The following is a 27,068-nucleotide window of genomic DNA, read 5'->3' as shown; positions in this document are numbered from 1 at the left end:
GGGGGGCAGAGATTCAGATGCAGAAGTGGGTTAGAGGAATGCACTAATGTTTTGCAGTTCTTAAAGCACAGAGAGCTCTGCTGAGTTTTTAGATCAAGCAATGTCGCGATCTATGCGAGGTGCTGCAGTCCCATTCCTAGTTCAGGCCTTTATCTCAAAACCCAAGATTCATTTTCATGTTTTGCGCCTTGTTTTCTGGATTTGCCTTGGGATTCATGTTTATGTTTCAAGCCTTGTTTCCTGGATTTATCCTACCTTTGGATTGTTTTCCTGTGTAGTTTGACCTGCCTTTTAGCCTGTGAGCCTTTCCTTCTATATTAACTCTTGGATTTTACCCTTTACTTCCTTCACAGTGTTTTCCTCTTTTTATATGTGTTTTCTTAATAAACTGTTTTGACTATCATGTTTGGCTTCATGGTATGTGCTGTGAGCAAGGTGAAATCCCGCTGAGGTGCAACAATATGTATATATGTTTGTGCATATAAACTCACTCACTCCCATATATTGAATCTCTCCATGGGGAAAGATTAGGCAAGTAGTAGATTCTAATTTCTCTTTCGCAGAGAACTGTTGTTTTCTCTCTTTCTTTCCTAACAGCCAAGAGACTAGAAACCTATCAACCAGATTATGAATCAGACCAGGATGAGGTGGCGTTATTTGCTTCACATTGTTCTTTGAAGCGCCTATCTAGAGGAAGAATTGGCCGAAAATCAAGTATAGGCCTAAATATGAAGTCTATGAGCCGTATGTTTCGCAGTGGCAGTATGCTTGGTACACAAAGTATGAAGCAACTAGCCTTCAGCAGCCCACTTGTAAGTTTCCTAGAATCCAAGGTCAATCTAACCTATTGTTGTATCAAAGCCACTAGCGAAGCCACACATATCTGTTTTTCTTTTTTTATTTCTGCCCTAAAAAAAGGAAGGAAATGTTTAGATTTTGTATGAATAACACTTTCAGTCATTTAGAAGCATATGCAACTTGTCAGAGCCTACCAGGACTATTGTTGTTTACAAAATTGTCTCATAAATCATTTGTCCACAAAAAGGAATGATGAACAGAATCCAAAATTACTCCCAACTAGAGGACAATTCAGTCAACACAATTACATTATTTGTGACAAATCCTGTTCATTACATATTGTTATTGGGAGTAACACTGAATTTAACTTTGTTGCTATGTAGGTGTTAGCCTTTCTCCCTCTATTAGTATACCCTTCAAAACTGAGTCTTCCAACAACACAATAGCCTAGATCTAGGAAAACATTGTCCTTTGGTTTGTGAAGCCCATAGGCACTGACAGCATAATCTCTGGGGATCTAGAGAACTGTAGTCAACTTTTTCAAATTTGGAAGAGCTCCTGAACAACATTTTTTAAAAATATCATTTTTAGGTACATGCCATTAAACTAGAGGAATCTAACTGTCCTTGTTTTTCGTGTACCTACAGGAAACTGATGTTGTCCCAGACCAGCGACTTGTAAGCAAATTCCGTCGAATCTCATTTAACTTCTATAAGAAGTATGAAACAGCTGAGCCAATTTCAGAGATAATGCAAATTTCTGAATTTTTCATTGCTCTGGCAATTTGCAATACAGTTGTTGTTTCAGAACCTGAAACAACAGGTACACAGCCCCCTCTAAAGGTAAGTGGGGGATAAGATGTGAGATGTTCAATAACCTACATCAACCTTGTCATCTAAAATGATGTCAAATAATATACAATACTTCTACACACATTTATTAAGCTGTCTCATCATTTGCCTTACCTGTCATGTGTCCAATTCTATGCCAGAAACAGCCTTAGACACAAGTGAAAGCAAATAAAAAAGGATTTACTTCAGCCAAAATAAAGATAATGCAATTTAGAAAACAGAAAGTACAATCTCGATGATAATCTTTAAGCAAACGCAAGATGATAACATGGTAAATGTTACAATGGCTGTGAAGGTGGAAGAAGGCTACAATAGATTGGGAAGCCACCATTGTCGTGTCAACCATACCACTGGTTGGGACCCACTCTGTGAAGACTGTGTGTTGATCGGCTGTGCACTGACCTCCACACAGTGGCGATAAGAACAGGACTGTGAAATCCAGAAGCCCCTAATCACAGGCTGGCACATGGGTGGTGGATATGGACTCAGTCCCACTACCTCAAAGTCCGAGGCAGTTGAGTAGCCATCAGACAAAGCATTCACAAGATTGGAAAGGGTGACCAAAAGGGCGCCCAAAAAGAAAATGAAGAGAAGCCCGCCGCCGCAGAAGGGGAAGCAGTTGCCATCAAGAATTCAAAGATGTTACCCAAATCCACACAAAAAATGGAAATGGAGAGTATGATAAATATGATAAAAGATAAAACGGGTAAAATCTGCAGATCAATGAAAGACAAATGGAAGGTTCAAAGAGTTTTATAATGAACTATACCAAACAAACGCCAGCTCCATAGAGGAAATCAGGAAATATGTGGAGGAAAACTGGGAGACTAAGCTGGAGGAGAAAGACAAAGAACTATTAGAACAACCTATTAAGAGGACAGAAATAGAGGAAGTTGTAATTTAAAAGCTAGAAAAACCCCAGGTATGGATGGATTGGGAACAGAGTACTATAAAAGTTTTAGAGACATATTGATTCCAAAATTGTTAGAATTGAATAACGGAATAATGAAAGGAGAGAAAATACCGGAATCATGGAGGAAGTCATTAATATTACTTATATCAAAACTTGATAAAGACATAACAGACCTAGGGTCATAAAGACCCATATCATTAGTTAATCAAGATGCAAGAAATATTATCAGCTATAATAACTAATAGAATGAATACATGCATGTACAAGTATATTTAAAAAGATCAATGTGGATTTGTAAAAGGAAGACAAATGTCAAATTTGTTAGGGAGAGTATTAAATAAAATCTGTGTGTCCCAAGACAGAAAGATAAAAGCAGGGATATTAGCACTAGATATATTTAAAGCTTTTGATTGTGTGGAATGGATAACATTAAGGGAGATTATGATTAAATTTATAATGGGAAGTAAAATAAAATAAATAAAATTGTTAGAAAAATATTCCTCAAAAAATTCAGCAGTAGAAGCAATTAATGATGGGGTGATAAAAGAAATAAAAGTGACAAGGGGAAAAAACAAGGATGTCCTCTATCACCAATTTTGTTTGCAAATGCCATTAGGAAAGATAAGAATTTAGAAGGTGTAGGAATAAAGGAAAAACAGAAGATGAGCTTATTTGCTGATTACACATTGTTATTTATTAAAACTATGGCTGGCAAAATGGATAGGATAAAAGAAATAAAAGTGACAAGGGGAAAAAACCAGGATGTCCTCTATCACCAATTTTGTTTGCAAATGCCATTAGGAAAGATAAGAATTTAGAAGGTGTAGGAATAAAGGAAAAACAGAAGATGAGCTTATTTGCTGATGACACATTGTTATTTATTAAAACTATGGCTGGCAAAATGGATAGGGTAAAGGAACACTTAGAGACATTGGGGAAAACAATGGGTTTGCAAGTAAATTGGAATAAATCAGAAATGATGTTATTTAATTATACAAAGAAAGAGGAAAAACTTTATAGAACAAGGCAATATAGGAATTAGAATCAAGAATAAATTAAAATATTTGTGAGTAATTATAACAAAAGATTTAAAAGAAATGGAAGAGGAAAATGTAGTCGCATTAAGGAAAATAGTTCAAAAATTAATAGAATATGAAAATATACATTTATCTTAGTTTGGAAAGATAACATTAGTAAAAATGAAAATACTTCAGAGGATAAACTTCATATTTAGAATGCTGCCACTTCAGATTATAGAAGAAGACCTGAATAGATTGCAACAAATGATAAATAAATACTGTAATGGCAGTAAAAGAAATAGATTAAATAAAGAGTTTTGGAACAGATCTCAAAAAAGGAGGAGGATTAGCACTTCCCAATATTAAAAAATATTATGAAGCAAATAGACTGAGATTGGTTATAGAAGGAATAATAAATAAGGAGGATATAGAATGGCTAAAAATAGATTTAAAAAAGTAGAGGACTAAATCTGGAATATTTTTTAAAAGAATTTACGAGAAAACAAATTAGTGAAATTGATAACCCGATGTTGAGTAATGTATTAGATATATGGAACAAATATAATGAAAGTTAATAGTGGATGGTTCATTAATAAGCCCAATTATAATGGAAAGGAAATTTCCAAAAAAAATCTAAAAAAACATAATGGATAAAAATTAAGAGAAGAATATGGATAAAATATGGGATTTGATAAAGGTTGGAATAAAAAAGGAAAGGATTATGGAAGAATTATGGGAAATAAAATTGTCATGGTTTCATTGTATACAACAAGAACAATGGATCAAAAACTGGGTAAAAAAACAATAAAAATGAAAGTAAGCTTAATCAATTTTAACAATTAATACAAAATGGAAGAGATAGAGAGGAACATAAAAATTAGAAAGGAATAATCAGTAAAATATATAAGATATTAAATGAAATCAATGAAGGAAAAATAAAAAATAACAATCTCAAGGAGATTTGGGAGGAGGATTTAGGGATGAAATGGAGTGGTCATAGTTAAGGAGACAGAAACATTTGAAAAATTTATCGATACAGGTTAAAGAAAATTATTATATGGAAATGGTATTTTACACCGATAAAAATAGCAAATATAAAAGAAAACTATTCAAAAAATTGTTGGAGAGGTTGCCAAGAAGTGGGCACATATATACATATGTGATGGCAATGTAAATATGCAAGTGAATTTTGGGGAAAGGTATTTAAAGAGATAGAAGGTATAATGAATATCAAGATAGAAAGAAGTCCTAGTATAGCTTCATTATCTTTATAAACAGTTGAATAAAGAGGAAAAAGATACGATATCAAATTTATTAACAATAGCAAGACTGCTGATAGCAAGGAACTGGAAAAGGGAAATAAATATACAACTGAAGAGTGGTATAAGGAAGTATGGAAATTGACAATAAATAATAAGCTAACTTGTAAATTAAAAGATAAAAGAGGGATATAGAAACAAAATGATTTCTGAAAATTTAGGGAGAGAAGATTTTAAAAGATGGGTGGAAAATTACCTCCACAAGAGGAAATGAAATTTTGGACAGATGATGTATAAAATAAATGGCTCATGGGGAGGGGAGCATGGTGGTATGGGATGTGTGTGTGTGTGTGAAAATTTATTGTAGAATTGTATTGAATATTGAATATTATTGGTCTGCTGTTTTAATAAATATTATTGTAATAAGAAAAAAAACCCATCCATGATTTTGGCAAGGAAATCTGCCCTCAATTTATACAGGAGGTTGATTTATACATTAGTAAATATGGTAGATAATTTGCTTGCATTTGTGTTTTCTCTTTGTTCTAAGAACTTGCAAAGCTTCCAACCAGTCTCTCTTATCAAAAGATCTCAGGGTGGTTAAAACAATATAAATATTTTAAAAAGACTAAAAACATTCTAGACAAAATTGACGAGTTAAAAACAAGTTTTTCAAAGATTAAAACCAGTTTAAAATCATGTATAAAACTTTTTGGAGTAAATCAGTGAGGTCCAAAGGCTTTAATTCACTTACCACTAAAAGTTAATCTGTCAAAACAATTTTGAACATTTCAGGAAAGAACATCCTTTTCTCCTTTCTTGTTTGTTTGTTTGATGGTGATTACTGATTCATTCTTGCTCTTTTTCAGAGGCGCTGGTCTTCAGTCGGCAAAGCATCTGCATTACCCATAGGTGATCTAAGGCATATGTTAAGCAAGTTTTCACCTCGAAAAATTAGCCCCACATCTGTTCAGACTCAAAGCATACGTGAAGAAAGACCACCAGAAAGACCCAAGAAATCACCAAATCTGACTGTCTTCCATGTACAGTTTCCAGCATCTGTAACTGCCCAATTCTCAGAGTCTTCAGTGAGCTCAGAAAGCGCTACAACATCTGAGCAAGAAGAAACGGAGCTTTCATGTTTACCTGATACTAGTAAAGAGGAATTAGTGTCTTTAGATGCACCAGACAAATTTCTTGTGCATGAAGGAATGGACCTTTTATGTGCACCAGGGCCTGATGTAGATGGATTGCCACTTGACTATGATCCAGCAGAGCTCTCCTATGAAGCAGAGAGTCCTGATGAAGCAGCACTTGTGCATGCGGCTAGGGCTTACCAGTGCACTTTGGTGGCTAGAAATCCTGAGCAGGTGGTGATAGACATGAATTATATGGGAATATTAACATTTCAACGGCTGCATATTTTGCCTTTTGACTCAACCCGCAAGCGAATGTCTGTAGTGGTTAAGCACCCAATTTTAAACCGTATTGTGGTGTACACAAAAGGCGCAGACTCTGTGATGATGGATTTGCTACAGAAAGAACCAACAGGTATTCATAACCCCTCTTATCTACTTTCCAAACTGACCCTACAGGAGACCTTTGCCTAACTGATATTCATATCTGATTGATTTGATCGATAGCCTATCTTTCTGGCAAAGCCAGAACTCACAGTATGTCTCAACATGAAAAAATTGATCCATGTGAAGTGTGAAAACAGTAACACTATTAGACAAAACTTTATTTTAACCGTGATGGTGTTTCCCACATTGAGAACTCATTTATCAAATCTTCAAGTACATTTATTTATAATTATTATTTAGCAACTTTTATTGTTCTTTGGTGAGATACCAGTTTTTTTGTTGTTGTTTGACAGAAAATTCTATAGACCACATGCATCTGCACCTCCTAGGATTCCATGGCACTGGGCTGCAGTGGTTGGGGTGGTGTCAGACTACATTGGCTTTCATAGGTTCCCAAACTTATTTGGCCTACCACCCCCTTTACAGGGAAAATATTATTCAGCACCCTGGAAATGATTTTTTTTAAAAAAAATTAATAGCAATTAAACAGATAGATATATGTACCTGTGGCCATCACTGCTCCCCTGGATTGCTGCAGTGCCCACCAGGGGGTGCTAACGCCTACTTTGGGAATCACTGGTAGATGAATCCTCAGGAGACAATTTGTTAAAATGCATTGCTCACATCAAAAATGAAAAGGCTCATGAATAATTATATTTTTGGTAGCATTGCACCTGGAAAATCAAAATATGTAATTATATATGATGTCAAGTGTGCAGGATTTATAGCCTATTTCTTCTCATGCTTTGTGAAAAGTCATTCCTGTGGAAAGTGGAAAAAGCTTTACAGATTCTAATTGAAGTAATAGCAAAAATGGTTTCATCTTGCTAGTTGGACATTTGAATATACTGGGAGTTTTTGGCATAAATTCCCCATACCAAAAAAGGGAAATGCTAAAGAATGTTCAAACTTCCGTACAGTGGCACTTATTTCACTTGCCAGTAAGGTTATGCTCAAGATCCTGCAAGGCAGACTCCAGCAATACATGGAGCAAGAGCTGCCAGATGTCCAAGCTGGGTTTTAAAAAGGCAGAGGAACAAGAGACCAAATTGCCAATATCCGCTGGATAATGGAGGAAGCCAGGGAGTTTCAGAAAAACATCTACTTCTGCTTTATTGACTATTCTAAAGCCTTCGACTGTGTGGACCATAACAAACTGTGGCATGTGCTTGGTGGTATGGGGATACCAAGTCACCTTGTCTGTCTCCTGAGAAATCTGTATAAAGACCAAGTAGCCACAGTAAGAACAGACCACAGAACAACAGACTGGTTCAAGATTGGGAAAGGAGTACGGCAGGGCTGTATACTATCGCCCTACCTATTCAACTTGTACGCAGAACACATCATGCGACAGGCGGGGCTTGACGAATCCAAGGCTGGAGTTAAAATTTCTGGAAAAAACATTTAACAACCATAGGTATGCAGATGATACCACTCTGATGGCTGAAAGTGAGGAAGAGCTGAGGAGCCTTATCACCAAGGTGAAAGAAGAAAGTGCAAAAGCCGGGCTGCAGTTAAAAATCAAGAAAACCAAAATCATGGCAACCAGACCGATTGACAACTGGCAAATAGAGGGAGAAAACGTGGAGGCAGTGACAGACTTTATATTTCTAGGTGCGAAGATCACTGCAGATGCAGACTGCAGCCAGCAAATCAGAAGACGTTTACTTCTTGGGAGGAGAGCAATGGCCAACCTTGATAAAATACTGAAAAGCAGAGACATCACACTCGCAACGAAGGTCTGCATAGTGAAAGCAATGGTATTCCCTATAATAACCTATGGATGCGAGAGCTGGACCATAAGGAAGGCTGAGCGAAGGAAGATAGACACTTTTGAACTCTGGTGCTGGAGGAAAATCCTGAGAGTGCCTTGGACCGCAAGAAGATCCAACCAGTCCATCCTCCAGGAAATAATGCCCGACTGCTCACTGGAAGGAAGGATATTAGAGGCAAAGCTGAAGTGTTTTGGCCACATCATGAGAAGACAGAAAAGCTTGGAGAAGATCTTGATGCTGGGGAAAATGGAAGGAAAAAGGAAGAGAGGCCGACCAAGGGCAAGATGGATGGACGGTATCCTTGAAGTGACTGGCTTGAACTTGAAGGAACTGGGGGCGGCAACGGCCGATAGGGAGCTCTGGCATGGACTGGTCCATGAGGTCACGAAGAGTCGAAAATGATTGAATGAGTGAGACGACAACGACAGGAGTTTTTGTACAAGATTAGTGCTTTACTTTTTGCCTACATTTAAAGATGTACCTTGCTATGGCTTTGTGTATAATCTTTTTCCATTATGGGTTATATTATAATAAAGATATATTTATACCCCCCTCCAAAAAAATGATTAGGGGACTAATGGTGAGTTTTATGAACTAGTAATATGTTACCATATATAGACATGGAATTATATAATACTTCTTAAAGGGAGTAAACTAGTCAGAACTAAAAAACATCAGACAGGGAATTGCAGGTTGGTAGATTAGTTTCTACATTAGCTAGTTTTGCTTTTGTATGTAGGTTTTGTGTATTGATTAAGTTTAGTAGTGTTGTTAGTTGTTGTCAGCTAGTTTTTTATATCAAGAAAAATGGGGGGGGGTTATATTTGATGCAAGATGTTGGCAGATCTCAGGATTGAACCTTTTCACTTTGTAGAAGTAATAACACTTTTTACAAAGGTGGAGGCATATTTCTATTTTACAAGCATATTTGTTTATCCCTTTAAACTCAGGTAATGAAAACACTGATAAAAACAGGAAGAAAATGCAGGAAAGGACTCAGAGGCATTTAGATGATTATGCATCAAAGGGACTCCGCACTCTTTGTATAGCCATGAAGGTAATCATTTTTTTTAAACTTAGCTTTATTCTTAAAGAATAGAATATATGTGTTACACCAAAAAAAAATAACCAAAAAACAAAACACACACACACACACAATAGAGCATCCCTACTTTGTGGCGATCAAGGTCTGTGATAAGGTGCACAGATATATATTCGCACATTGATCTTCCTTCAAATTGTTTCCAAATTAGGGTGACCCTAATGCAGTCATGGGCAAACTAAGACCCAGGGGCCGTATGTGTCCCTTTGGGTGCTTATCTCAGTCCCTCTTCATTTTCCCTGTCCTCTTGGCAGACTGACATGGCAGCCTACTGTTTCCTTATGCCAAAAAAAATGGGGGAGGAAAGCATGTAGCAGCTGATAGCCCTATGGCGCACTCTTAGCACCTTGTGTCTCACCCTCCTCCCGGCATATGGACAGTGCGAGCGAACCCATCCTTCTACCAGGCAGATGGATCAAGAAAGGCATGTGGTGGCTGAGAGCACTCTGAAGCACTCTCAGCCACTGCTTGTCTTGCCCTCCTCCTAACATAATGCCAAGAGAACAACCTGAGAATCGGGGGGAGGGGATGGGGAGGAGAATCGGGGCAGTCGCCATATAGCTCACCCCACCCTTATGCCAAGAGCTATATGGCATCATGGTGTTCAGTTGGAACTACAGTAGAGTCTCACTTATCCAAAATAAATGGGCCGGCAGAACATTGGATAAGCGAATAAGTTGGATAATAAGGAGGGATTAAGGAAAAGCCTATTACACACCAAATTAGGTTATGATTTTACAAATTAAGCACCAAAACATCATGTTTAACAACAAATTTGACAGAAAAAGTAGTTCTGTACGCAGTAATGCTATGTAGTAATTACTATATTTATGAATTTAGCACCAAAATATCACGATGTATTGAAAACATTGACTACAAAAATGTGTTGGATAATACAGAACGTTGGATAAGCGAGTGTTGGATAAGTGAGACTCTACTATACTTTAGGTCCAATGTTTGTCTTCCTTATTTACTGCTGCACTCCAGTTATGGTATGCCCCCCTCCACCTCCTGGAAACTCAATTTGTTCCAACACTGGTGTCTTTCCTGTGCAGAATCATAGCATGGCTTTTAATTAAAAACCTTGGGGCCATATTATCCCAATTTCATATGTGCTATGGTTGCCTTTTAATCCCACAGTGTCACTTTGGGGTGGTTTTTTTTTTTTTGGACTTCATGCCCCATAACCTGCCTGTCAACCCCAGTCGGTGTGGCTGAAGACTTGTCATTTAAAACTGCCTTTGTTCACTTCTTTTCTTGCTGTAATGGAAATGCCAAAGATATGCATCCTGACCAAAGTGTAAAACATTTTTAAGAGGAAGACTTTTAACTTCAGGTGACAGAAAGACTGATTGGAATTATAAAAATTCAGCTACATGTGCATTTTAATGGTTTTAAGTTGTAGTATTTCTCCTGTCTATCGTTTTGATGATTCTACAGATCTTGAGTGATGAGGAATATGAAGAATGGTTACAAGGACATTTTTTAGCTGAAAGCAGTATAGAAAACAGGGAAGAACTGCTCCTTGAGTCAGCAGAAAGACTTGAGAACAACTTGATTTTGCTTGGTGAGTTGGAAAGAAAAAAGTGGCTTACAGAAGAGTCTAAAACTCTTAAGTGCAAATCTAATAATTGTGACTTAATTCCCTGAAGTGGCAAAGCTGTGTCAAAAATATGCTTTTGACACATGAAAATGAAATTAAGGCCTCCAGACACTGAAACTAGGTAACTCTCAAAATCTCTTGGTTGTGTTGGGTGACCAAAGGTTCCACACAACCTAACATACAGAGCTCATTTTTTAAAGGAAGAAATTGATTAACAGTATGCTCCTTAATAAGTAACCTGTAATTAGCATGTCCAACATGATCATCTACAACACAGCAGGGGGAATAATGCAGACTCCAAAGACTTTTGGCTGCCCCAGAGGGAATGAATCTCCCAGCAATCTTTCCTCCCCAAGAACATTTCCCCAGCCATTTCTACTCTACAAAAAGGCACTTCTAATTCTTTCCCTGTCTTTTCATACTTATTGCTGAATGCAACTAATCAACATAACTCTTAAGTAATTCTGATCTTTCACTCATATCTCTCACATTTTGAAATCCCTTCAAATACTCAACCAATCACTAGTCACTCCCCAAAATTTCACATATTCACCTATTACCAACTGATCACTTATTCTATTACATGTAGTATACATCACACACATAACCATATACCATCCTTTTTCTGATAAGCACAATCACCTTTTTACAACAGTCCAGAGCATCACTGCAATCTTTCCCCATAGAAACGTGCAATGCAGAGCCTAAAGTGAGCAATGTTAAGTGACAGTGGCATGTCCCCTTAGGCATTCTTTTTCCCAAACCTGCAATAGGTTCCCTCCGTTATATTAGGGAGTGAAAGGCTATTTGCGGGTGTGTGTGTGTGAAAAAATGTGTTTCGGTAGATATGAAGGTCTCAAAATGGCCTTTTAAGTCCACATACGTTTATTTGCATTGCTCTTTACAGTTGGCTATTTTTTTTCTTTTTATCAACCTGCTTGTTGTCAAAGGTGCCACTGGGATTGAAGATCGCTTGCAAGAAGGTGTCCCAGAAACCATAGAGTCCCTTCGAAAAGCAGGGATTAATATTTGGATGCTGACTGGTGATAAACGGGAGACTGCTGTCAATATAGCATATTCCTGTAAATTATTGGAATCTACTGATCAGCTCTTCGTTCTCAAGAGTAACAGTTTGGTACATTTGACATTTTCCATAGTTGTATTTTACTGAAATGGTTTGCATTGCTCTATAATGACTGAAAGTCTGAATTTCATGGACTTTGGCCATGGCTAGGAGGCAACCCCTTTTGCATCAGAAAATAGCCAAGGTGGGAGTATCCACTGGATTGCTCAGGGCATCTAAAGTGGTGATTTTCCAACTCTAGTGCTGCAAGTGTTTTAGATTTCAAATCCCATAAGCATCAGCTGGTTGGTTAATGATCAGGAATTCTAGGAGCTGAAGTCCAAAACACCTGCAGGACCAAAGTGTAGGAAACACAGATCTAGAGATTGGCCATGCTGTAGAAGTGTTGAAAAATGAATGTTTTGTGCATTATTCCCTATTGAAATTTAAAACAAAATTTTATCTGTTACTCTGTTTTGGTTAAGACATGTATACATTTTAAATTGTGGTTGAAATACTTTCAAAAGCTACCCTGTTTTCCTGAAAATAAGACATCCCCTGAAAATAAAACCTAGTAGAGGTGTTGCTGAATTGCTAAATATAAGGCCTCCCCCAAAAGTAAGACCTAGCAAAGTTTTTGTTTGGAAGCATGCCCAACAAACAGAACACCAGAGCATGCAGAATTGGTAAATGTACTTACCATAGATTGTTGTACATGGAAATAATTGTAGTAACAAGAAATTGTTGATAGGATTCACAGTTTGTCTGGTTATGTTGATTTTTGATGACAGCTACTGTACAATATATAATAAATGTTCATTTTTTGTTCAACAATAAATGTGAATTCTTCTTCATGGAACAATAAGACATCCCCTGAAAATAAGACCTAACGCATCTTGGGGAGCAAAAATTAATTTAAGACACTGTCTTATTTTCGGGGAAACATGGTAGGTGCTAAAGAAATATTAGACTAACAGATGGCATAACACAGACTCTTGTCTCCAAAACTGGAGCAAATCTAAGTTTTCTAAGTTGATATCTGTTGTACTTTCCTGCAGCTTTGCTTGATTATCTTTAATGTGCTATGAAATATTTCATTAAAAGAGAATTAGTATGCCAGACAAATAATCTGTTTATATTTTGTAATCAAGAAGAGTCATAGATTTTTGCAATCTCTTTTGAAATACTCTGTATATGAAATAATGTGAAAAAGGACAAGATTATTTTCTATATGCTAATTATACCTTTTGATAGAAAAAAACATTGATATTGTTTGTGTCAAGAGTCAGACGCCAGTTACAAAACAGAGTTTATTCCGAAGATAAGCCAAAAAATAACATAAACACAGGAAATATCCTTGAAACACTTCACTTATCAGTGTTTCGAGAGTAGATTGGACAATAGTAACTCAAAAACTAGCCACGCTAATTTCCCATGCTGGCAATCAATAAAAAACTAAATTACGCTTCAATTCAGCTTTGGAAAACAAATAGAGTTAATTGCTGGAAAATAAACAAACTAGAAAAGCAGTAAAACTGCTTCCACGGTGCAGCTAAGCCGAGAGCCTCAAAGGGATGATGAATAGCCGTCGTCAGAAGAATCCAAGGTCAGGTCAGGAGGCAGCAGAAATTCCGAAAGACAAACCAGTAGTCAGAAGCCGGGAGAAGTAGTCAGTCAGAGGGCGAAGACAGAAGCCAGGTCAAATACCAATCCAGAGTCCGAAGAGGGTGCAGTCATCCAAACCAGGTCCACGAAAAGGCACAAAGATGGTATCAGCAGATCCGAATCACAGTCCAAGTCCAGTCTTCACGAAAGCACAGAGATCCCAATGGCGCCTCAGCAACACCTTGCCACACGCAAAGTGCAGTGGCCAAACATTCCCATTTTATTCCCCTTCCTCCTGGGTGACCAAACACTCACACCCAAACACCAGGTGTCCCAAATCTACTTAGAGTCTGAACTCCACACAGCTAGAGCTCGTGGATCTGGAGTACCTAGCAATTCGTCGGAGTCCCAATCATCCTGCCCACACTTAGCCCCATGAACACTTAAAGAACCATCCTCCCTTCTCCAAGCATCCCAATTGGGATCAGCTCCTGCAGAAACCCCAGGTTCAGAAGTATCCATAGACCCCAAATCCCCAGACATCTCCGGTGGCTGTGCCCATTCAGTGCCCGCTTCCCCAGCCACCACCTGTTCTTCAGCATCCATCTCCCCATCTGAATCTTCCTCAGAAGATCCCCCATATAGCTCTCTAAGTCGCTTCCTGCGCAACTCCTCCAGTGAACCCTCATCACGAGGGTTTTTTCTTCCTCTTCGAATTCCATCACCATCAACCATAATCCCCGAAGGCGCAGTCACAACAGTTTGATTCTAATCATTGCTATAACAATTAAAATTATTTAAAAACAAAAAATGAAAAATATTTTATCTCTTAAAATATGTTGTTAGATGGGTGGTAAGGAGGAGGGGAGCAATTTTTTGTTGATCACAAAATCAGGTCTTTGTTTTTTCATTTGACAACTGATGAATTATTTGAGTATCTTATTGAAAATATTGGGCAGGCAATCTAATTTTCCTTATTGGTATTTCACTAGCAATAATTGAGTTAGTATTTTAGATCAACTGTTGCGCTCTAACACTGAAAACATCTTTTCACCCAGCACCACACCAGAGTCCAGTAATTCTATCTAAAAATGTTTATTGAAAAAAGCATTTAAAAAGGGAAAGGGGCATTTCAAAAGGGGTCAACAGAATAAGAAATACAAAATAGCAGAAGTCCAAACATGCCAGAGTACATAAAATCAAGAGAACCAAAATCCACAACAGTAAGTTAACCATAAACCCATAAACCAGAAAGCAAGAACCTTTCCAAGATAAATCCTTCCAGGAAACAAAGACATGAACCAGAGAACTTGAATCATGAACTTGAGAGCATGGCAATGTGGTCTCCTCTGAAAGACATGAAGCCAGCTTTTCCTTAATTTAAGCCTGACCAAGTAGTCATGAGATCATGCCTAATGCATCTGGGCTTCAAGGTTTTCTCCTGGATTTTCTCAGAGCATCTAATTAGCCTATTTTTCATTCTCTCCATACTCAAGCCAAATCTCACTTTTCTTGAGAAATTCCCCATTAGATGAGGACCATTTCCCAGGGGATCTGGGACTTTCCCTTTCCCTTGTGGAGCCCAAAACATCAGCCCGTTCTTGGGTCTCTACCACTGCAGGGAAGAAATGAGGGTAATATCTACTAGCTGCAATTCTCTCCTGACACTAATAGCCTTGTCCTCTGACATGTCAGAGAAATCAGAAAAATCCTCAGCCTCTTGCTAACCAACAACACCACCTATCTCTTGCTAGAAATGCAGATCCATTATGGCAGATTTTTAAATAAAAACACTGGCTTACATTATGTTGTGAATAATCATGTATATCGCGAGCGCAGAAGAGCCTTTAAAATTCCCATTGATTTCAGTAGGAAATCTGTGGAATCTGCATATTTCATTAGTATTGAGCAAGGCAATATCCTGGTGTTTTATTTCCTTTTACAAACCCAAATTTCTACATGTATTGCTTGACTTCATAATACATCTTTCCCCCCAGGAAGCAGACAGTCAGATAGATAGACAGACAGATAGGAAAATATACAACTGGTTTCCAATTCCAGGTTAAATAAAAACAAAAGCTTTGACCGGCTTACTAAACACTTAACAAAGCCTTGCTCACGTGACAGGTTTGGACATCATGATTGTCCATAGTTTATCAACCATAAGCCATGTTTTTCTCATGATAAAAATGAGCCATCGCAACCCTGGAACTTACATACACACATTCTCTTCCTCAACACAGTTCAGAAGTGATTGCTTCCATTTTTTATTAAATGTCACATGCCATTTCATCCAAAGACAAAATTCCATGCTTAATCCTAATTCTCGTTTCTTTGAACCATGGCAATATCTGGTAAGAAGACTGGTTAGTTTCCCATAACCATAGTTATGGACCAAGCATATTAAACTAGAAATGAAAGCTTCTGATTGTGTCTTCTCATTTGTGTGCTAAAAGGAGGGGAAAGCACACTAGCTCATGGCTCTCTAACATTTCTAATTACTTATTTTTATTTATTTTTTCTGCCTCTCTGCAAATAAATAGCATGGAAAGCAACTAACAGTAAAATACAAATGAAAGCAAATACAGTCTTCCCTCTGCATCCATTGATTCTGTATCCATGGATTCAACCATCCATGACTTGAAAATGCAACTTTTTCAAATCTTGATTTTTTTTTTTAATATAAGGAACAGCATTTTACCCTGGATTTGTATATATCAGTGGTTCTCAACCTTTGGGCCCTCAGATATTTTGGCCTCAACTCCTAGAAATCCTAACAGCTGGTAAACTGGCTGGGATTTCTACGTGTTGTGGGCCAAAACACCTGAGGATCTACAGGTTCAGAACCACTGGTATATATGTCTGAAATGTTATATAAGCTCTGAGACATCAGCTCAGGGCCTTGGACGGGACCGGAAGGCTTGAAGACATCAACTTTGGCCAGCTAGATGGCACCTCACCCTCTTATTGCCATCAATTTCATATATTTTGGCTTCCACCCCCATCACAAGCTCTGTGTGTCGGGACAAGGGAGAGGGCTTTCTCTGTAGTGACCACCCAGATCTGGAACTCCCTTCATAGGGAGATTAGGCAAGCACCCACCCTCTCATCTTTTTAAAAGGAGTTAAAACTTGGCTCTTCCAGTGCACTTTTGAATAATCTAGTCCCCATGATTAAAACTCTATTTAAACAAATTTCACTATTTTTTGCACTTTAGTCTACTCTCTCCGGGAAAGTCCTACCTCACTCCAATTCTCTTGAGAATGTTTGAGTACTTTGTCCTTCTACGCTCCCAAATCGCACTATAATATATATCGCTGCACTTTTATCTAGACTGCCCTCCCATTTTACTCCACTTCTCCTAAATGGTGGTCCTTCTGTGTCATCATTCCATGGTTTTAAAATTGGGTTTTTACCATTATTGTATTATTGCTGTATTGTATCATTTGGTTTTATGTGTCTCATTAGGTTGAAGATGCTATCTTTACATGTATTTTACTTGCTTTTATCTGTTTTTTTGGGCTTGGCTCTGTGTTAGCCACCCTGAGTCCCTGTGGGGAGATGGAGGCGGGATGGAAAAATAAAGTTATTATTTATTTATTTATTTACAGTATTTATATTCCGCCCTTCTCACCCCGAAGGGGACTCAGGGCAGATCACATTACACATATAAGGCAAACATTCAATGCCTAAACATAGAACAAAGACAAAGACAAACACAGGCTCTGAGCTGGCCTCGAACTCATGACCTCTTGGTCAGAGTGATTTGTTGCAGCTGGCAGCTGGCTGCTCACCATTATTATTATTATTATTTTATTATGACACAACAAACAAGATAGATATGCTGGATTTCATATCACAAAATCACAAGTTGAACACTTCCCAAGTGTCTAGGACTGTGTGATGTATTTTCGGATGATGCGCGCAGATCCCAGCAGGGTGGCCTTTTGCAGTTGGCAGATCTTAATTTTGTCAATGTCTATTGTTTCCAAATGCCGGCTGAGATCTTTTGGCATGGCACCCAGTGTGCCGATCATCACCGGGACCACCTGCACTGGTTTCTGCCAGAGTCTTTGAAGTTCAATGTTGAGGTCCTGATAGCAGCTGAATTTTTCCTGTTGTTTTTCGCCAATGCGACTGTCACCTGGGATGGCAACATCAATGATCCAAACCTTGTTCTTTTCCACAACTGTGATGTCTGGTGTGTTGTGTTCCAGAACTTTGTCAGTCTGGATTTGGAAGTCCCACAGTATCTTTGCATGCTCATTTTCCAATACTTTTGCAGGTTTGTGATCCCACCAGTTCTTTGCTGCTGGAAGGTGGTACTTGAGGCATAAGTTCCAATGAATCATTTGGGCCACATAGTTGTGCCTCTGTTTGTAGTCTGTCTGTGCGATTTTCTTACAGCAGCTGAGGAGATGATCAATGGTTTCGTCGGTTTCCTTGCACAGTCTGCATTTTGGGTCATCAGCTGATTTTTCGATCTTGGCCTTAATTGCATTTGTCCTGATGGCTTGTTCCTGGGCTGCAAGGATCAGGCCTTCTGTTTCCTTCTTCAGGGTCCCATTCAGCTCAATATTATTATTATTATTATTATTATTATTATTATTATTATTATTATTATCATCATCGTTGCTACTACTGCTACTACTCTTATCCACACTGGGACTAAACAATACATTAAGGGCCAAACTATACATTAAAACAGGAAAAAATAAGCTATATTGCAATTAAAACTATAGCAATAGAAAGGAAGCAACCATCTTCATAAGCAAGCTCAGATGCCAGTGCCTGTCTGAATGAAAACGTCTTTGCTAGTCAGTGAACATACAAGAGAAATTGTGGTGTGGGTAATCTTGCTTCCCTCAACAGGGAACAGGAGAAAAGCTTGTGAGCAGCCATTAGTAAAGCCCTCTCTTCAATCCATACCAAATGTGATTCTTGGAGTGATAGTACTAAGAGAAGAGCTTACCACAGACATCTTAAAATCAAAACATGCTGGTATGTGACATGTCTTACCACCCAGATATGTATTACAATATGAAAGCATGATGTATAATTGTATAAGAAATTGAACACAAATTTCAATGTGTCATCTCACAAACCTCTTTTTCCTAACCAGGATGATTGCACAACGATGATAGAAGGTTTTTTAGAAGACATCAAGAGAAAAGCTTGTTCTAAAGAAAGGCGTAGCACAATTGCTCTCAGAATCTCAGCCAGTGCACATGTTAAGAAACCTCAGTTCAGTTATGCACTAGTTATAGATGGACCAACGTTAAAATTTGCTTTGCATGACCGTGTACAAAAGAAGTTCTTAGAGCTCACAGCAAGTGTTCGGGGAGTGATCTGCTGCAGAGCAACCCCTGTACAGAAGAGCCAGATAGTGACACTGGTGCGAAAGGAACGGAAGGTGATGACACTGGCTATTGGTGAGTGAGCGCTCTTTCACAATGTGTTAAAATGATTTTGAACTGTAAGAACAATGAATAGCAAGTAAATGTTTTGTTTTGCTGCTTACATTACCCTGTACAGCACCAGGTATAGTGGTGGTCCTATATAACAAACTGATGATGATTGTGCCAATTAATTTCAACTAGCATACACATCCATCTTGCGGCATTTCTTGCATGTAGCATGCTTTACTTTTGGGATTAATCATTGGAAAATCAGCCTGGGTTTGTCAGGGCTAGTGATGAGGATGAAGACGAAGGGCTGCTGCACCCAGCACATGAGTCAGGAGTAAGCAGAGAGCAGCAGCCTGACACTGAGGAATCTACCCCTGCAGAGCAGGGCCAGAAACCTCAGGGAAGTAAGGATACAAAGTTAGGGTAGGATCAGGAGCTCTGGGAAACAGATCAGGAGTTCCAGCTAGGATTCCAGCTAGGCTTCAATTAAGAACTGATGCCATCCAGATGAGGAGATCTAATCAGTTGGCCCAGAGGAGGACCAACAGGTGAGAGCATTTGGGAAAGTGGCATAAATAGCTGGAGGCTGGAACTGTTAGTTTGCTGTGAGCAACGTTTGTGGAATTGTTAAAGCTGGAATCGCTATTGGTGAAGTCTTAAATGGAACTTTGATTTTGGTGACTGAAGTACATTTTTGGACTAGGACTTAAATTGATGAGATTGATTGGTTTTGGCCCTTGGAAAGAACTCTAGATCATTTGTATGCTTTGCCTTTGTTGGACTGCTTGCTGTGTATGATTATGGACTGCTTTTGACTACGAAACAGTGAGCTGCTGCATTAACAGGTCCTTGACAGTTTAATTTACAAGGCTTAATTCTGAGGCACATATCTGTCTTGGGGCTGAAAATTGTTATTTTTGGGGAATACAGATTCTCTTTAATAAGCACATCAAAATTAATTCAGGATTATTATTCAGAGTAGCAATCACCACATTTACATGTCAAACAAAATAGGTAAGGGAACTTTAGGCCTTTGATTTGAGGCCAATCCCTTGGTGCAAAGCCATTCCTCACCCCTGCCTTAAATTGTGTTTGGCTCTGCATGGACAACCCACAAAGGCCTTTAAAATTCTACAATCAATGCTTGGCACACAAACAGATTCCGAGTATGGAGGAAAACTAAGATCATTGCCATTTTAAAACCCGGTAAAGATGCCTCCAATGCCAGGAGCTAATGACCAATCTCTCTCTTATGTCATCTATATAAAGTATATGAGAGGATGCTATTAAATCGATTAGGACCTGTTATCGAACCCAAGCTTATTGCACAACAAGCAGGTTTCAGATCAGGGAAAAACTGTACAGGTCAAATTCTTCATCTGACTGAGCATATCGAAGAAGGCTATGAGAAAGGCTGCATTACGAGAACAGTTTTTGTGGACCTTACGGCAGCCTATGACACATAGAAAAATGCTGCATAAAGTCTACCATATCACCTGGGACTTTGACTTTACAAAAACTGTCCAGACCCTCCTGGAAAACTTCAGCTTCTATGTGGAGTTTCAGGGCCGGAAAACTACATGGAGGAGGCAAAACAATGGTTTACCCCAAGGCAGCGTTCTTGCACCGACCTTTTTAAACATCTTCACAAACGATCAGCCACAGCCACCACTCACAAAGAGTTTTATATATGCCGATGACCTTGGCTTAACAACAGAAGCAAAAGATTTTGAAACAGTTGAAAACCAACTCACTAATGCCTTGAAAGATCTCTCCAGCTACTACAAAGAGAACCACCTGAAGCCTAACCCTTCCAAGACACAAGTGTGTGCTTTCCACCTACATTACCATGAAGCCAACAGGAAACTGAAAGTTACTTGGGAAGGCCAAGAGCTTGAACACTGTTTTCATCCTAAATACGTTGGTGTCACCTTAGTTCAAACATTAACATATAGGAAACACTGCATGAACACCAAGCACAAAGTAGCTGCACGCAACAACATCCTGTGGAAACTTACTTGCAGTGCATGGGGTGCAGACCCACAATTAATAAGAACATCAGCCCTGGCCTTGTCTTACTCAACTGCTGAGTACACCTGTCCTATCTGGCACAAGTCTGCCCATGCAAAGCAGGTGGACATAGCACTGAACGAAACATGCAGAATAATCACAGGATGCCTTAAACCTACACCTGTTGATAAACTCTACAAGCTAGCTGTCACGCCCTGGTAGCGGAGCACTAGAAACCAACACACGGAGGCCAATAACAATCTAATATCTTTATTAAGGAAATAGTAAAGTAGGATAAAAACAAGTAGAAAATGTAGTTCAGCAATAGACCTTTCAGGGAAGGTCAAATATAGTCTAGAAATATATTGTCCAGTACATAATATTAGAGTTCAAAGTTATAATCCCAAAACCGAAACACACTCAACTTCCAAGCAGTTTGAGTGGGGAAAGCTTCCAAGATTTTACTAGAGTTCAAAGTGAGTCCAAGGCAGGAAACTGAAGACAAGACTGGATACTTGGCACAAGATGCAAGGCTGGGAACACGGTGAGACAGGTCAAGAACACGGCAAGGCAAGGCACGGAGAGACTGGAGATAGCAGACTCAAAACGCAGTCCACACTTAGCTGGAACCGAAGTTAATCCTTCAGCTGACTCGTTGACTCCGCGCGGGCTAACCCGTGTGGGAAACTTTTAAAGAACTTCAAATCTTTCTACAAACAGGTGTCCAGAGCTTCTTTTCCCAAGGGAAAAGAACCGAAACACATCTTCATCCAGATGCGTTCCTCCCTGAAAATTCCCAGGAGAAACGAGCTAATTAGTACTCTGTCTGGCCGCTAATCTAGCGCTTTCTCTTGTTTGCGCTTTCTCTGAGCAACTAGTCTCAAAAAATTCCCTTCTCGCGAAGGGGGGAGAAGCGCTTGGAATAGCTTGTTCAAGGTCCGTTTTAATGAGCTCTTGGCAAGAATTGTCAACAAAAGGCATCAGGAATGGAACAGTCTCTTGCTGAGATGGCAGAAATCCCATGTCTTCATCTCCATGATCCATAATGGCGCTAGGGTCAGGACTCGGAGGCCCATGGGACATCACACTAGCTGACATTGCCCCTCCTGACATGCGACAGGAAGTTGCTGCTAACTGTGAGAGAAATAAGGTCGAACATTGTGAAAGCCACCCACTGCATGACTCTCAGCCTCCTCCCACCAGACTCAAATCAAGGAAGGGCTTTATGAGAACCACCACTCCTCTTGATGTTCCCCCAGCAACAGCAAGGGTGTCCCTCTGGGCAGCTAAACCAGGCAATTCCAACTGAATGGCCCCCATGAGGGTCTTCCTCCTGGGGCAAACCAAGAATGGGCAACTTGGAAGTCCCTAAACAGATTCAGAAGTGGAGTGGGCAGATCAAAAGACAACTTGGCAAGGTGGCACTACCTGGAGAAATCCTCCACCTTGTGTGACTGTGGAGCTATATGCTTTCCCACAATGTCCTGCCTCATGTAAGGAGGAGGAGTTGTTTAAAGCTACGGACAATGTGGTTGCTGTTGCCCGCCTTTGGTCTAAAACTATTTAGTTGCTTGTGATTTCCTTTATTTCACCACTTTTAAATTTATTTATTATGCAATGCTTTTGACATGAAATAAATAAAAGGCCTTCAGCTTGTGTTGCATTTGCAGCTTGTCCTCTTTGAGGTGTTGGTCAGATGCTTCCACCTTTACCAAACCGCACTTTTGTGTCGTTTGGCTAATATTAATTTTGAGCAGTATTAAAAAGCCAGCTTTTTATAACACATGGTCTGAAAGTGACTTGTATGAAATTAACTATAGCGTGAACCATAGTTTGTACCTTCAGATGACATGACAAGCAAAAGCTCCCATGCATGAAAGGAACAAATCTTGCCATAACTTGTTCCTTTCGACTACAGAATGGAACCAATCTCAGAGTGACTTCACACAGTAGAAATTTGAGTTAATCACACTTCATCTTTACAAACCCTCAATATCCTATACAAAGAATAGAATGCCTATCTATTACCAGATGGCTCCTTTCTACATCCTGGAATTATTCAAACTCAGGGAAGCACAATGACAGCAATTAGCAGTAGTGATTTAAGTCAAAAGTTTATCATTGTGGTTTGGAAAATCAAGATTGAGTAGCATTTCCCACAAGGAAAGATACATCTCTTTTTGTCTGCCAGGTGAAGTGTGTTCCATTAGATTTTTCTTATGGAGGAATATATAGCATAGATCTTTAACCAATGAGGAAGCAACATTTATAGCCCAGGAAAATCACCCTCTTCTTCCAGGCAGAAATACTTGATCAAAACTGTCTGGACAGATGGCCACCCAGGCTCCGAATAATGATAATAATGAAGACAATCTGTTCCTAGTTTGAAAGTGTTATTTCCTGTTTAATTGTGTAGATCTGGAGTCCAAAGGTGTGGGATGGCTTGGGGTGTGGGGATACATCTAGGCACACACACACACAGACAAGCCCCGGGAAAGTCTAGGTTTTTGGGAGGGATGGGAATCCACACCAAAGCATTTTAAAACCCGCTTTGGATTTTGGCACTGTCTGGAAGCACCCTTATATTGATACATGAAATGTAACTCTGAATATATGGTATGTCTGCCTTTTCCATCAACCCATTATTGAAATGATATCTTTACTTCTCTTCTGCAAGGTGATGGTGCCAATGATGTCAGTATGATTAAGCTTGCTGATGTTGGAATTGGAATCTGTGGCCAAGAAGGCATGCAGGTGGGTTAACTGATGAAATCATAAATGAAAACCTATATAACCTATAAATATATTGTTTAAGAGCTTTCAGGTCTGCAGAGTATGTAATACATTGCCAGTAGGATGAAAGACTGGGCATTGAAAATCTTAGCACTTTCATATTGAACTCCAAAATCTTCTACTAATTTAATTGTTTTTAAGTTGATTAGTTTTGTTACTTTGTTGGTTTTAATAGATGTATATGTTTTATTTATTTTTAAATTTTTGTGTGTAGTTATAATTAGTTATAGATGTTTTATTAATGGGACTATTTGTTTATTTTGTATTGTTTTATGGCATTGAATGTTTGCTACCTTCTTCTTCTTCTTCTTCTTCTTATTATTATTATTATTATTATTGTTATTATTATATTTTATGACACAGCAAACAAGATAAAATAATAATAATAATAATAATAATAATAATAATAATAATAATAATAATAATAAAACTTTATTTATAACCTGGCCTATCTCCCCAAAGGGACTCAGGGCGATTTCCAACAAAGGATAGCAAACATTCAATGCCATAAAAAAAACCAATACAAAATAAACAAATAGTCCCATTATTATTATTATTATTATTATTATTATTATTATTATTATTTTATTGCATGACACAGCAAACAAAATAGATATGCTGGATTTCGTTTCACAAAATCACAAGTCGAACACTTCCCAAGTGTCTAGGACTGTGTGATGTATTTTCGGATGATGCGTGCAGATCCCAGTAGGGTGGCCTTTTGCAGTTGACAGATCGTAATTTTGTCAATGTCTATTGTTTCCAAATGCTGGCTGAGATCTTTTGGCACGGCACTCAGTGTGCCCATCACCACCGGGACCACCTGCACTGGTTTCTGCCAGAGTCTTTGAAGTTCATTATTATTATTGTTATTGTTGTTGTTGTTGTTGTTGTTGTCACTACTGGAAGGAAAAGCACAGGTAGTCCCTGAATTGCAAACATCCAACTTAGAAACAACTCATAGTTAAAAATGGGCCCAAGACAACAGGAAATTAGAGAAATCTACTATTTTCCTAGGAAGGGAAGTTCACTCCTGGAAGAGTTATCATGGGGAAGTAGTATTTTCACTGAAGCTTTGTCACCGTTCCTTGTTTGCAAAAGAAGCCACATTTTTCAAAATCCAATTTCACAGAGATAGAAAAGGAAGTGAAATCTTCTGAACAGGGGCACAGACAGGAAAACAAACACTACAGGGATATGAACCAAGTTATCCAAAGCTTAAAGAATATATATTTTTGGCTGGAGTTATACTTAAAATGTATCTGTTCCATCTTACATACAAATTCAGTCTAAGAACAAACCTACAGAACCTGTCTTATTTTTAACTTGGGGACTTCCTGTACTGTGATATACAGTTGTACAGTTATAGATTGACCTAATCCATACCACTGCACTAGGGATACAGGTAGCCTTTGGACTGACCTCATGTGGCCCTTGGCATAATTTTTTTTAATGCTCTGTAAGTGACTAACTCCTGCTTCTTGCAGAGAGAGAGAAAAAGTGGGGTTTCCTATTTTTCATCTAGTTCAACAGGCATGATTGAAAACCACCTCTGGTTTCATCTTTCCCCACTGCTGGCATGGAGTGCTAGCTAAACTACTCATGAAGGAATGTATCCATACACAGAAAAAAATATTTCCCATTCCTGATTTACACTCTGTTAGTTCTCACAATAGCTTTATGTTCTGATGACGTAAAACTTAGGCAGAATGTATATTCTAATAAGATGCCTACTATGTTGCTGCAAGGATCTTTGTGGTACATATTCTTTGAAACTAATTCAGGTCTTAAAGATTATTCACTGGGGCTGATATACTCCTTGAATGTAGCACATACCTTGATGTTAAGTTAAAAGGACAAGATGTATTATTCAACTGGTAATGAATCAATGAGGAGCCCTGGTGGAGAAGTGTGTTAAAGCGCTGAGCTGCTGAACTTGCAGACTGAAAAGTCCCAGGTTCAAACTCCGAGAGCGGCGTGAGCGGCCCCTGTTAGCTCCAGCTCCTGCCAACCTAGCAGTTCGAAAACATGCCAATAGATCAATAGATCAATAGGTACCGCTCCGGCGGGAAGGTAACGGCGATCCATGCAGTCATGCCGGCCACATGACCTTGGAAGTGTCTACGGACAATGCCGGCTCTTCGGCTTAGAAATGGAGATGAGCACCAACCCCCAGAGTCGGTCACGACTGGATTTAACATCAGGGGAAACCTTTACCTTTGCTAATGAATCAATAGATAAACACATATTCTGAAATCAATAAATTAAGAACACTTTTTAAAAAGATATAGAGTAATGGTTGGAGGAGAGCTAGAAGACAAAATGGTGTGTTGATAAAATGGATAGGGAGAGGCAGTTGATGTCCATTGAAACTGGTAAGATTGGCAGGTGATACAATGTGTCTCACCCTAGACCTGAAGCCACCTATGACCAGATCATCACACAAGAGAGTACAGGCAATTTTTTTTATTGTAAAAACACACAAAAGATATATAGTAAAATCAGGGATAAGGAAATAAGGTGTAGCATCCAAAAAGTCTGCAATAAATTATCTCTTGTAAATCTAACAAGATACAGTAGATTCTCACTTATCCAAGACTCGCTTATCCAAGTTTCTGGATTATCCAAGCCATTTTTGTAGTCAATGTTTTCAATATATCATGATATTTTGGTGATAAATTCGTAAATACAGTAATTACAACATAGCATTACTGCGTATTGAACTACTTTTTCTGTCAAATTTGTTGTATAACATGATGTTTTGGTGCTTAATTTGTAAAATCATAACCTAATTTGATGTTTAATAGGCTTTTCCTTAATCCCTCCTTATTATCCAAGATATTCGCTTATCCAAGGTTCTGCCGGCCTGTTTAGCTTGGATAAGAGAAACTCTACTGTAGTTCACAAATAATCCCAAAATCTAAAAATGGCTTAAGTCCATAAGCAAAACGTGAACAAGGATACACAACAAGAACATGGAAAAACTCCCTGAATACTTGAATCCCAAAACCAAGACAAGAACTAGAGAACCCAGGCCTGGCTGTAACTTGAAAGCCATGTTGCCTGAACTGAAGAGCAGAGTGCCTGTTAGCTCCTAATAAACAGACATGAAAGCATTATGTCTACCCTGGAATTTTTGCTTGCCACAAAGCCATGTTGATCTACGAAGCTCAAATTTGCCTGCGAGCCTGGCTTAGGTCAATGTCACCAGGTGCATTTCCATGCAAATTTCTCATCAATTCATCTTCACTAGACTCCTTATCTGGAGAGGATGATTCCCACTGCC

The 27,068-nt window shown here is 38.7% G+C and overlaps 2 protein-coding genes across 5 annotated transcripts in view; one reads left to right on the top strand and one right to left on the bottom strand.

The window, feature by feature from the left end:
• pgm2 (phosphoglucomutase 2) overlaps positions 1-27,068 on the bottom strand; it is a 161,248-nt gene that overhangs the window by 54,188 nt on the left and 79,992 nt on the right. The gene's annotated exons all lie outside the window — the stretch shown is intronic.
• The window catches only part of atp10d (ATPase phospholipid transporting 10D (putative)), a 75,500-nt gene that overhangs the window by 25,315 nt on the left and 23,117 nt on the right, over positions 1-27,068 (top strand). For all 4 annotated transcript variants that reach the window (XR_010006644.1, XM_062982220.1, XM_062982219.1 and 1 more), the window contains 8 exons: positions 598-812; positions 1,446-1,640; positions 5,710-6,391; positions 9,149-9,255; positions 10,741-10,867; positions 11,854-12,038; positions 18,694-19,003; positions 23,667-23,743. Coding sequence is in view for 3 of the 4 variants with exons in the window: in XM_062982220.1 (XP_062838290.1) it covers positions 598-812; positions 1,446-1,640; positions 5,710-6,391; positions 9,149-9,255; positions 10,741-10,867; positions 11,854-12,038; positions 18,694-19,003; positions 23,667-23,743 (1,898 nt within the window). In the remaining variant the exon portion in view is untranslated. The remainder of the gene's footprint in view (positions 1-597; positions 813-1,445; positions 1,641-5,709; positions 6,392-9,148; positions 9,256-10,740; positions 10,868-11,853; positions 12,039-18,693; positions 19,004-23,666; positions 23,744-27,068) is intronic.

This window comes from Anolis carolinensis, chromosome 5, assembly GCF_035594765.1.
Source record: "Anolis carolinensis isolate JA03-04 chromosome 5, rAnoCar3.1.pri, whole genome shotgun sequence".
Lineage (NCBI taxonomy): Eukaryota > Metazoa > Chordata > Lepidosauria > Squamata > Dactyloidae > Anolis > Anolis carolinensis.
Note: the sequence above shows the minus strand (reverse complement) of the source record. Positions and strands in the feature narration are given on the sequence as shown.